At 37.1% G+C, this 12,712-nt stretch overlaps 3 protein-coding genes across 3 annotated transcripts; 2 read left to right on the top strand and 1 right to left on the bottom strand.

Annotated features, from left to right (window-relative positions):
* Window positions 1-103: 103 nt before the first annotated feature.
* On the top strand, window positions 104-694 carry LOC128672686 (uncharacterized). The gene has a single exon (XM_053749983.1). It carries the CDS (start codon window positions 104-106, stop codon window positions 692-694), a length of 591 nt encoding a protein of 196 aa, XP_053605958.1.
* Window positions 695-1,079: 385 nt separating this feature from the next.
* Window positions 1,080-3,483, top strand: LOC128672674 (F-box/LRR-repeat protein fbxl-1-like). The gene is made up of 2 exons (XM_053749969.2): window positions 1,080-1,343; window positions 1,495-3,483. The coding sequence occupies exon 2, from the start codon at window positions 1,527-1,529 to the stop codon at window positions 2,583-2,585; it is 1,059 nt and encodes a 352-aa protein (XP_053605944.1). The 5' UTR covers window positions 1,080-1,343; window positions 1,495-1,526; the 3' UTR covers window positions 2,586-3,483.
* A 343-nt stretch (window positions 3,484-3,826) lies between these two features.
* Window positions 3,827-10,745, bottom strand: beta-PheRS (Phenylalanyl-tRNA synthetase, beta-subunit). Its single transcript, XM_053749968.2, has 12 exons — window positions 10,542-10,745; window positions 10,415-10,470; window positions 10,173-10,327; window positions 9,403-9,559; window positions 8,828-9,004; window positions 7,945-8,124; window positions 7,202-7,377; window positions 6,826-6,987; window positions 5,784-5,916; window positions 5,329-5,539; window positions 4,816-4,959; window positions 3,827-4,544 (listed from the first exon to the last, which is right to left on the bottom strand). Exons 1-12 carry the CDS (start codon window positions 10,597-10,599, stop codon window positions 4,393-4,395), a joined length of 1,761 nt encoding a protein of 586 aa, XP_053605943.1. The 5' UTR covers window positions 10,600-10,745; the 3' UTR covers window positions 3,827-4,392.
* Window positions 10,746-12,712: the final 1,967 nt, after the last annotated feature.

The following is a 12,712-nucleotide window of genomic DNA, read 5'->3' as shown; positions in this document are numbered from 1 at the left end:
TGATAAACCGAGTATTTCCTTTAATCTGCCCACTCGACCTCCTCCAACCGCGTCCACAACTCAAGCCCCGAATGTAAACAGGCCACCGCCGCAAGCTCAGCAAATGTATTATGCCTACCCTGTTCCTGCCGGCGGAGACACCATCAATATCGGTTATTCTACTGCAGGGTCATCAAGTACCACAGGTGCCCCAACTAATGGTGTCGCTGCGTCTGCTAGCTCCGGTGGCTACAATTATGGAACTCAAACTTCAGCTACATCTACTTTAGGCGGTTCTAGTTCAGGTTCTGATGCTGGATACAATTATAATACCCCAACAACAATGTCAACACCCGGAACAACGGCAGGTTCTGTATTGCAAACCGTCTCAACAAATGCTCCCAAATATCTGCCACCTTTATCGGAAGGTGGAGCTGGTGCAAGCGCTAGTACAAGTGGAGGTGTGGATCTCAACGTCCCAACAGGGGGATCTACAACTACTTCAATATCTACAACTACACAGATAAGCTCTAGCGGAGTAGCTTTGCCCAACTCTGATTATTTGCCACCTTTTCCTAATCAACCGCCCTCACCAGGATCATCGCCGTCGCCAGGCACACCACCAACACCAACTGCCGGGTATTTACCGCCATCGGGATCGTCTCCTGTATCTGTACCCACTCCAGCTGCCACATATTTGCCTCCTGTTTTGTGATTGTAATATAAACAATATTTTGTTGAGTAGGTAGTTGTACAATATAGAGGTGTAAGTTCATTCAATAATTCAATGTGCCAGGCATGTCTGTGGCAATATCCCTTTTATTGTAGGCTTTTATTGGTAATCTTTAATCTTAATTTATTTATATATAGGTAAATATAATAAGTAAATTTATACATATATAAATACAAGCTTTTATTTAGTTTCACCAATGTCGTGAATCAAGCTTAATACAACAATGCATGTGGAATTTCCGAAAATATTTTCTCCATTTCCGTGCATACTAAAAAAATTCGAAAACATCACATCGCTTTTTTTTTGTAAAAGATTGGACATCATTGAACAAAACTCTAACTTCAATGTCAACAATGTATGTAATGTCACTGTCAATCATAAAATGCCTTCAACGCCATACAAAAATAGAATCACGATGAGTTATTTTTAATTTACAATTTTATGTTTATTTAAGACTTATTTTATGAATTTAAAAATGCAGTATTCTACTCTTAACAAAAAGTATTACTTTCTGGAGTATTTTTCGTGTTATGAACATCGTTTCTATAATTAGAGCAAAGTTTACATAAATTATGATTTTTCTAAAGCAAATATTACGATTCTCTCCAATACGAAGCAAGCAAATTAAAAGGTAAATTGAACTTTTTATAAATGTATTTTCATTCTAGCACCAACTTTCAGTATATACTAGTTATTGTGATAGCCGAAACTTTTGACCTAATATAATATGCATGTATGAAGTGAAGACAGTTTCATTTTTGTAATGTCCATTTGGTTTGCAGAACGGCTAAAGTGTGGGCAAGCATCCCTGAGGATGGTGCACCTCGAGATGACCGGAGTTCAAGTAGGCACCAATATTCTAACAATAAGTGACCTCCCCAATGAATTACTTATTTACATATTTTCTATGATCGACTTTGAGTCATTGTTGGCTGTGGCCAAGGTCTGCATGAGGTGGCAACAACTGTGTCTGACTCCATGTGTGTGGGATAATACCAAGCTCATTGTATGTATGAAAAACTATGTGAGTATCAGAGAAAGTATTGTGCCATTTGTGGCCAAGTATTTAAAAAATGTAAAATTGCAGTATTTCAAGTTGTATTCTCAAGTCAGGGCTTCCCTAATAAGCTATTGTCCAAATTTAACTCATTTAGAAATAAGTATATCACAAGTTGATAGCTGTATTTTTGATGACCTTGGACACTGGCCTAATTTGAAATTTTTGAGTTTCCGAAACTCACTGATTGTACAAAATACTGAAAATGCTAATGGAAATTTTGTTTATCATTTACCATTTGAGAAATTAAAAAATTTGGAAACACTTGTTTTATCAAATTTTGCTTTGACACCCAGTAGTTTGTATAGCATGCTGCAATGTCCTAATTTAGTTAGCATCAATATGGAGAAGATGAAGAATATTCCTTCAGATTTCCTTGAATCTCTACTTGTAAGAAAACAGACTACACTGAGAGCTCTACATATTTATGGAGACACCCTAAATGATGATATAATGTGTTATATTTCTACCTGCAAAGTGTTACAAGTTCTCCACATAATGACTTGTAAGACACTGTTTGATTCTAGTTTATTACACTTGTATAAGCTTAAGAATTTACATTCACTAAAATTACGTCATGGATACTTCTCTACTAGTGCATTACTAGCATACTTTTCAAACAACAAATTCCAGCATCTCACATACCTTAGCCTCTCAAGGTGTCTGCATGTGACCATGCAAGTAGCAAAAGCAATAAAAACAAGTGCTCCAAATCTCAAGGAACTCTCATTTTATCTATGCCCATTTATTATAGGCCCAGATTTCAACCGACCAGAATTAGAGAAAATGTTTGACATACAATTGCTCCTTGATTAAAATCCTTATATTAGTAATAGAAGCAGCTTAGAAATCCGTCCACCTTTTCAAATTATTATATTGTTACAACAGTAATTCAAAGTTCATAACTTATTAGTGTAGCACTGAATGAAATAAGTTTCTCTATCAGGATTCAATGTGGGAGATCTGTTCCTTGGATGTAGTATTTTTTTTATCTATGTGAGCAAACTCTCACCTACTCAGAAAATATATAGATCACCATATATTGTATGGTATAGTAGTTATTAAAGCTTTTGTAGATAAAGGGTTTATCAACTATAATAGCTAATAATTTTGGTGATGTTTGTGGCCTCCATGACAAATAAGTGATAAGTGTTTGGAAAAAATATTTTATTTAGCAAATAGGATGAATTGTTGCAAATGTGTCAACTAATGCTTTAGTTCGAATAATTTACAGTATTTACATGTGACAATGGCTATTGTTTCCAAGACTGCTGCAGGAAGACTATTCTTAGGTCATTGTCAAGCAAGTTTTGTAAACAGTCAAAAAAAAGTGCCTTACAGGGTGTCATGTATAGGAAAGTGGCAAAATTGTCGAATATTAATTTATTGTATAGTGTATAATTTTGAACCAGTGAATATTGCAGGAACAAATTAATTATTTTTATAGTGCAAAGCCAATTTCTAATAGTTTAAATTTTTTTTGTCTCCAAGTAAACAACTATTCTCTAATTTTATACACAGATTATTTTAATTATTATGGAATTAATTTAAATTGAATTGTTGAAGTCTTATCACTGGTCTAAAGGTTTATCTATTATCCTGTATTATCTACTTAGTATGTAAAAATATTCAATGTGATTTAATAGATGATTATTGTTTTTGTTTGTACTGTTTATCATACACATGCAAAATTATATATTTTCAACAATTTGAATTGAATTTTCTTTTATGATAAGGGAATGTTTAAATATGTAGGTAAGTAAACTACAAGTTTAACCATTAAAATGTTTTATTCACAAATAGAAATAAATAATAAGAAGGTATTTTGTATGCTAAAATAACATTATTCCTGTCTGATTCACAAAACTGATCCACTGCCAATTATTATTAACTTTATCATTCTGGTCTGAACCAGTTCCTTTTATTATGAACTAGCTTTTGCCCGGGGCTTCGCCCGTGTTAATTTCCCACGGGAACATTAATTTGGATGTGAGGTATCCTATGTCCTATTCCACACTTCCATATTTCTGTAGTAAGTACAGTCAATTGAAAGCCAGTTGTCAGTGTAAAAATTATTTTTATTTCTATTAAAATATCAAATCATTACAACGTTATTATATACTAATACCATTATTCACTTATACTAACTAAAATACGAAAAATCGCACGCAAACAAATCTACAGGAGTTAAGTAATAACGGATTATTACAATGTGTAAACAAAGTACTAGGGAAACTAGACAAGAGTTTTATAGTAATTTTGTCTCTTTTTATAGAGAGACAATTATTCTAAATCAAATTACTAGGCACTTTTGCACATTACTGAGAAGAGTTTTAGCAAATAGAACGAGAAAAAGTACAGAAGATGTCTCAACGCCTATTTTATTTTTAGAAAGAAAAGAGGTTGTTTAAAGGTTAGGGGATCTGAATGGAATACGAAACAACCAAAATATATCTGATCTCCAAGGGTTCTTATAGATCAGACCGGAATAGTTCGTTATATTGTAGTTTGATGGCAAAAAAATAAATTTCACATTTATTTTTTAATGATTATAAAACTATATAGAATAGCATTATACTGTGGCATAAAGTGTTCGTTCACAGCCGGATCTGGGTCCGTGGAGCTATAGGAAGGGCTGCAGGTCGATCTCGAGCGCGGAGCAAGGCTGCGCGAGGTCGAAGGCGGCCAGCGCGGCCGGGTGCAGCACGCCCAGGCGGCCCAGCGCGCGCTGGCGCCATCGCACCTCCGCGCAGCGCCCCGGGAAGAACGCCGGGTCTGGAGTTACCAACTATTTTAATCTCTCCCTCAATCAATCTCTCTTCATTAAAGATTGAATTTGATGAACAGGTAGTTTACCTCATTTAATTCGACCACGACAGATTCTCTTGGCGCCAAGAAATTAGAATAGCCGAGACCGTACCTAAAGTGGTGGTAGGTGTCAAGATGCTTTTAAGCGATTTGAATAAAATAAAATAAGTGTAAGCGATAACACACTCGAAAAGAAAGAGACCTAAGGTGGGAAAAAGCGAAGAAGAAGAGCGCAGACCTGAGCACTGGTGCAGCCGGTAGTCGGCGGCGGACACGCGCAGCTGCAGCATGAGGCGGTCCAGCAGCCCGTGCACCAGCTGGAAGCCGGCCGACTTGCCGCAGTACACGGCGCACAGCCGCCGTCTGTTGCGCGCGCCCGTTTCTGCAGTTATCCGAAATACACCTCGTTTATTATGAACAAATCAAAAGGTTTCTTTTGTTCAAAGTAGCAGAAATAAGTCGATTACACAACAAGATTTACATAGTCAAGCGAAGTATTTTTGACGAAGCGTTACGTCAAGGGTGAATTGAAAAAACCGGCCACATCTAGATGTAACCGGTCGCAGAAGTATCTGTCGCGTTTTAAATATACATATTTCTATTCTATTCTAAAAACAAGCTTGCGGATCACTTGGTTGTAAGTGTTCACCACATGCAACGTGCGTGGTGATACCCCTGGTGTGTAGACATCAGGGGTATCACCACGCACGTTGCGTTACTTTGTGGCTTAGGATCTATAATGAAACATTACCTGCGGAGTCATCAGCTAAAACCACGTCGCTGACTTCGAACAGCTTCAGCGGCAGCGGCATTTTCTTATTGGCAGCCACCGTCTTCAGCAGGCCAGGGAGGAGAGTGGTGCGCACCACCTGGAACTCCAGGGTCTTGGGGTTGGAGATATGGACCGCTGGCACCTCCGATATATCTCGCCCCAACTTGGTCGATATGTCCTCGCGCGAACACTGCGACAGGTCGTACATCCAGATAAGTTAATATTTAGGAGAGAGGCTATGAGAAACAGAACTATGTTATGAAATTTGGTATATAATCGTACGTGCGTCAGACGCTAGGGTTGGCGCCATAATAGCAATACGCCAGAAATTTTACGAGGCGGCGAAATTTCGCGAGTATTCATTATTATGGCGTTATTAATATTATTATTAGTGATTGGAAATTCAAAGAAATGAGTACGTCATCTATCCTTACCAACGTGAAAGTGAGCCCCTCCGTGAAGCCCGCGCGCGCGCACTCGGCCCGCAGCTGCTCCGTCAGCTTGTTGAGCGGCGTCTGTCCGCCCGCGCACGCGAGCGTCGGCGCGCAACGCGCGATGCGGTTGTAACTGTCACACATCAACCAAAATCTAAATAAATACGACGGGGCTGCTATTTAAGAATCCGGAACTGGCCACTACATAAATAATATTTAAAAAGTAATTATTATATTCGAAAATGGAAAACTTTGGTTGTAGAATTAGCAGTTTGTTTCATCCGACGAATAAACGGAACCCTTATCACTTTGTTCATCACTCTTATCCATCAATCTTATCTTTATTTTGGAACCTCATCTTATCCATCAAATTACTGGCCACTCATAAGCTGATTTTACTTTTTAGCTCTAGGTCCTCACGTGATTGGGATTTCACACTCTTGGGATAAGAAAAACGCTATGTTGTTTTCATATGAGTTCAGTTCATATATATGTCGCAGCCAAATGGTTAAAATAGCCGTTCAATCAAACAGCTATACGTCGTTTAGCCGAATTGTTAAATGGCAAATTAACTAGGGTGACCATTATGCCATATAATTTGAAAGAATAGGAAAACATTTTGTAATTTCTTGGGAAATTATTCTTGGATTAAGTGTTAAGAGGTGACCAAAAGTTTGATGAAATAAGTAAAAATGAAATTATTTATATAATCGCAATAAATATCGTGATTTCTCCTCGAATATTGGTTTAAATTTTGATTCACTCGTATCGTACTCGTATGTGCCTCCATAATTTCTGTCTCTTTAATAACACTAGTAACGTATATTTACTACTTTCTTTCCGAAAAATATCTTGAAACAATAAAAAATACCGACTAGTTGACGCCATATTGAAAACAAAACGCACCTAGCGTCGCGGTGGTGAGCGCTGAACTAATTCAATTAGACGGCGGCTTTTGAATCAGCTGTAGTGTTGAACGTTTTGAGCGCCTGAAATAGTTATTAAAAAGTTAGACATATATTTGATCCGAGAGTTATCTCACCCGTAAGCAATAGCGATGTCCTCGTAGAGGTCGCAAGCGTGCAGCACGTCGTGCCGGGTGGGCGGCACGCGCACGCGCACGCGCACGCGCTCCGGCTCCGCCGCCGCCGCGCTCGGCAGGCACATGCGCGATAACAGCGACGCTATTTCGTCCGCTGGGGCCCTGCAATTATTATTATTGTATGCTTGTCGATGACCTGGCCATTACTGTCAAAAACCGTGCGAACTGGAAAAGAAAATGTAGCAAAGCGGACCTTGGCGAACGATTCATGTCTGGGGAATTCATCAATTCATAATTTGCTTCTTACTAGGAAATTAAAGAAATTGTTAAAAATACGACGGTGGCGCTAGTGTGCCGCTAGCTACGGCCTTAATACCTGATGCCGATGTAGCTGTTAGCTTTGTCGACATTGATGAGCTCCTCTCTATACTCCAGCTTGGGGTACAGCTCGTAGGTGCCGTCCGGCGCGAACACCTTGCACTGCTGCACCTCGTACGGGACGCTGCAGTACTTCGAGAACATGCACACGATCGTGTCAAGTACTATTATCGCCTGGAAAATTTAAAAATTGTAACGTCATCACATACCACTACTGGTAAAATAAAAATAATATGAGACGACACTTCCGTCTTCCTCCAAAGTCTGGGTATAGATACAAAAATATTTTTTCATATGAAACCTCATTCCAGAGAACAAACAAACTCTTCAGCTTTTCACACCATATTTTTTATGAATTGTTGATGAGCACCAAATATTACGGGGCAAAATCCTAAAAGCTTTGATAAAAATCTTTCATTTCGGTTTTATTATCGGCTGCGATACCCGAAGCTAAGTCCGCATAAATCATCACGGCACCTACGATCTGTTGTTATATTTAAGTTGTTTTTTGTGGAGAAAACAAAGATATAATTATTATTTAAATAGGTAAATAAATGGCATTTTATTTTTTGCCCCACATAGCCTATTCACCAACTACTCACTCTACCCATTATCTTTTGGTTCTAAAATAATTTTGAATTTAAAACCATACACTACAATCTACAATACAAAATCATGCACTAAACTCTAGTGTTATGAATATGTTATGCTCTTCATAAAATGTGACATTTTATTCTTTACCTTAGTAAGATCAGTAGCAGTACACTCTATGAAGACATTCTTGGTGTCCAATGTGATTTTGGAATGATCGCCATTGATGATGGGCGGCATGGAGAGCACTACGCCGTTCTTGTCCTTGATTATAGGGTACACTGGGCTGTCCCTGATTATTCCTAGGTATTGTTTTAACTGAGCGTGACTCTGAAAGGGTTATGGCTCTAATTAAAGTTTAAGTCTACAATAATATTAAAGAGAAGAAGTGTAAAGTTTGTGCATAGTAGTACCATTAGGGTTGCTTAACTGATTTTTAAAATTCTTTGAGCAGTAGGAACTTCTAGTTATAGGTACTATTTTATTCTGATATTCCTATCCCTATGGGAGCAAAACCCCAGAATACAGAAAGTTACTGTAGTATAGCATATTTCTTGATAAAGTAAGGTAAATTTAGCACCCTTAGCCTACTGGTTTATAAATCAGCATTACATATCTTAAATCACTATAGTATAGTATGAAACAAAGTCACTTGACTTCCCACTGTCTGCCCCTATTTATGCTTAGATCTTTAAACATACGCAATGGATTCTGATGTGGGTTTTTTTATAGATAGTGTGACTCCTAAGGAAGGATTAATTGTATAATTTACTAGCTTTTGCCTGCGGCTTCACCCGCGTTAATTTTCCGGGATGAAAGGTATCCTAGGTCCTTCTCCATTAAACTACATGTATGCAAAATTTTAAGAAGATAGTTCGAGTAGGTAGGGCTTTAACATGTAACAAACAAATAAATAAACTTACTTTCTCATTTATAAAATTAGATAGGATTATGGACTTAGCAAAATGAGAACTTTCAAAGTGTGCACTTTTTAATGAAATATTCCAATATTTGGACCATAAATTATACATACTGAATATAATTCCATAAGCTGTGGAGCAGTCATCTCTGTTTGCTGATTAAGGGCTTTGAAGTTAATTTCACAAGGAGGCAAAGCATCATAGACAAACGGACCCTTTATAGTGTCTAGGTCATGAGTGCCGATAGCAACAAGGCTTCTTTTTCTGCAAATGTTTTGATGTAATTTGTCCTGAAATTTCAAAAGGTGAAATGTAAGTAATTAATTAAACAAAGGAAAACAAAACACTGCAATGAGTATTATTGCATAGTTTAATAAAATTCCATTAATGGTTTAAATTGAACTTTGCTGTTTTTGTATTCTAAAAAAATGTGCACAGGATCAGCATACATAAGCTCAGAGAAGATTTATCAAAGATGTGCAGTGTTGTTTATTAGTGACCAGTCGGCCTACCATCAACTTTTCCAGTGCAACTCAGTTTAATTTAGAACCTAAAATTAAACACATACTAAAAATTAAGTTGATGATGGAAATTTGTGATGCAATTCAGTTTAGGTTGTAAAGTGGATTGTGTGAAGAGATGATTGTAACCACCAAGTTTATCAAAAAAATTAATATTCTTATTATACCTGCAAATCAATGAAACTATCATATGACTCCTTGGTGAATGTGACACCTTTTAGCACAGCTGCCACTGCATATGGCCTTATTTGTGACGTTGATGGAGTAAGGTGTAGGGAATGGCAGTCTTCATACTTTGTCAATTTGTATTGAGGAGGGGCTTTCCTGTTAAAGAAAGTTATTCACATATTTAGATCTTGTTCTCCAGTGCTGGGACATAGATAATATTTCTCAATAACTATCAACTACTCAATAGCTATCCAACCTGGATTTCCTCAGATAAATCCATAATAAATTATAAACATATTTCAGAAATCACACTATGTGTTGGTGAAAACCATACAAATATGTAGTACACAGTGTAGATTTATTGTGCTCATACCAATAGACAGATGAGTCAGGCTTCTTTTTATAATATGAATTTTTCTAAACCAAATTAATTTATTTGTAAGGTGGGTTAGGAAAATTTGCTCAATATTTTAAATTTTACTGTCCTCTTATTGAACAAAGTAAGTTGAAAGGTACTAGTTGTTTGCCGCGAACTTAGATCTCGCGAACACGATATTTTTTTACAAAATTGAGAATATTTCAAACACTACTGAACAGATGTTGATGCCCCACAAACTTAAAAATACACCTACTTACATACCATTTAATATTTGTCAAAATCGGACCGAAAGGTTCGAAAATTATCGCGTTACAAACAAACATACATACTTACAAAAAATGTATTTTTGCCCCAGGTAGACTCGCTCGGTTAATAAATCTTTAAACTTACTTTCCTTGAAATACCAAAATGCCATCTACAAGCCCCTCTAAACATAGTAGATCATATCTGTTGGCAGGGATGTCTATCCGGTACAATATTTCCTCTGATACTCCTGCTCCAACCTGGTCACCCTGCTCCTTCATCAACATCTGCTTTTCAGTTGTCTACAAATAATATCATAATTTTTCAGCTAACAAAGTGTATACAAACAAATCGTTTATTAAATCCGATGACGTAAAAATTAAACTTACTACTTCATCCAGTTCTAAACCAAATTCGAAGCACAAATCTTGAAACTCCTCATCGGCTAAAATTAAAAGGAATATTTATATTTTGAGAATATAAATTCTTACAGATTTTAGATGCGATGCCACTTACTATAACTTCTTCCCAGAGCTTTGAAAAGTGTATCACGTTTTACGGATATCGTAGGCATTATTATAAAATAATAATTTCTTTTTTGAGGTTATTAGCAGGTGAAATCTGTGAAAGTATTAGGTTTAGGTATGAGAAAAAAAAATAACAAAAGGTGAAAACTTGACAATCAAGTGAGTTGACTGTAGATTATATGCGAGGTATGGCAATGATATAGTGCGACCTTTCCATAGATTCAATGATTTCGAGTGCTCAGTGCATTATTGATAAAATCGAAAAATAAATAATTGATGTTTATTTTGTCTCGTTCTGTAAATGTCAAATATTGTACAGTGCGATTGTGAAAAATAGGTACGTTTACTTTTTATCAATAAGAAGGGCTTTTCTACCAGTCAAACCTACATCAAATTCAATAGTTAAAATTATAATCGAGTGTGAAATTATCGACTTTTTGGCAACACTAGACAACCTACCTATAGATATCTTCTAACATCACTCACTGTTAGTGCGTTTGTCCACCGCCGCCGCCACCGAGAACGAGATGACGGTGCCGAAGTAGCAGTACAAACATTTACTTGTGTCCACCGCGCCGCGTGTCCACCGCACATCCGTCACCCGAGCGCCGTTATCCCGGCCGCCGAAATTGCGAGTAGATCGGTGTGACCGCTAGAACGTGGGCCGAGATTTTGACGGGCCGATGTGCCGGCAATACAAAACACGTATGAACTTGTCCACACACACTGCCGTCGCCGTCTCGTCGCCGTCGCACCGTACACGAGGTCAGTTATTATTTTGTCTGTCATCAATTATCATAATATATCATTGTAATAAAAATGGCCAAAAAAATTAAATACGATATTTATTCATTAATAGAAAGTAAAGAATGTTTGTGGGATAAAACCAAGGAAGTGTCCAAAGATACAATTTTGCGTAGAAATGCATAGCGCGATGTTTGTGCCTTTTTTAAACCAGCGAAATCGGTCGCGGTTGACAAACGATTGCGGTTACGTCATATTAAACTCGGCCCGAAATAATCTCGTTCTCGGTGACGGTCCGGTGACGGCGGCGGTGGACAAACGCCCTTAGGCCAAAACTCCTCGACTTTGGCAATGGCTATTCGACTACTAGACCGTTGATATGAGTGAAAAAGTGTGACACGTTGGAGCACGAGTTTCGGAAATGGTGGGGCCATGGAATTAGTAGGTACTTTGTACGAAGTACTTACTAAATCCATGGGTGGTGCTTATTGTCAGGTGCTAGGCCTTATATATCTAGTGATTAGTAAACTTACTTAGTCAGTCTATAGTCAATCATACTCTGAATTTTATTTAGAAAGATAGAAGATAAATAGATATCTAACATATTTAGAAAATGTTTGCAAGTTTATTTTATGAACTTTATTTTTTGTAAGTTTTATTTAAATTTTTGAAAATGAAATTTTTATAGGAATCTGAATTGTAGTGTAATAATTAGAATACGACATAATCTAACAAGGTTTGATAATGACTCATTTCTCAATCTCTTTTCTGAAAAAAAAAAAAACCCTTCATTACCAAATTCTTAAGTGTGTTTACACACTGTGTTTCAATCGTGCACCATCACTAATACATTTGTCTTGTTTACTAATCTAATACCTAATTTATAGTTTAAAGAGAATGTCAAAAATTGCTCATATCGAGTTGTATTGAATAAATAGGATAGGATCGCTCTATAACTCTATGCTCCTCGTCTCTTATCAGCCAACAAAAAATGCCAAAAAATAATAAATGGGTAGGTAGGTAATGTTGGTTATACCTACCTACATATATGAAAAAGAATCAACATCACTGTCATTTTGACATTGGTATTTTAAGCAGATCATTATCAGTGTTACCATAACATAGTATACATACGTTTTCAATCGAGATAGTGGACATGGATCTAAATCGAAGTCGATTGTTTTTCATTCGATATTCTTTAATGAGTATTGCCTCATTTAAGTGCGGCCGCGTACGTTAGGTTTCCGAGCCTGGATTCTAGATGACGGCTGAAACGATAGGTTTTTTAAAATTCAGAATCTGAATTTGGGGCGCAATACACAAACGCTGCAGGGCGGTACTGAGGATTCTCAGTACCGCCCTGCAGTGTTGCCAATATATCGCTAGGTTTGGGGAGTTTTAAGTTTCAATAGTAAT

This window comes from Plodia interpunctella, chromosome 9 (assembly GCF_027563975.2).
Source record: "Plodia interpunctella isolate USDA-ARS_2022_Savannah chromosome 9, ilPloInte3.2, whole genome shotgun sequence".
Lineage (NCBI taxonomy): Eukaryota > Metazoa > Arthropoda > Insecta > Lepidoptera > Pyralidae > Plodia > Plodia interpunctella.
The sequence above is the reverse complement of the archived record's forward strand: the minus strand, read 5'-3'. Positions and strand labels throughout refer to the sequence as shown.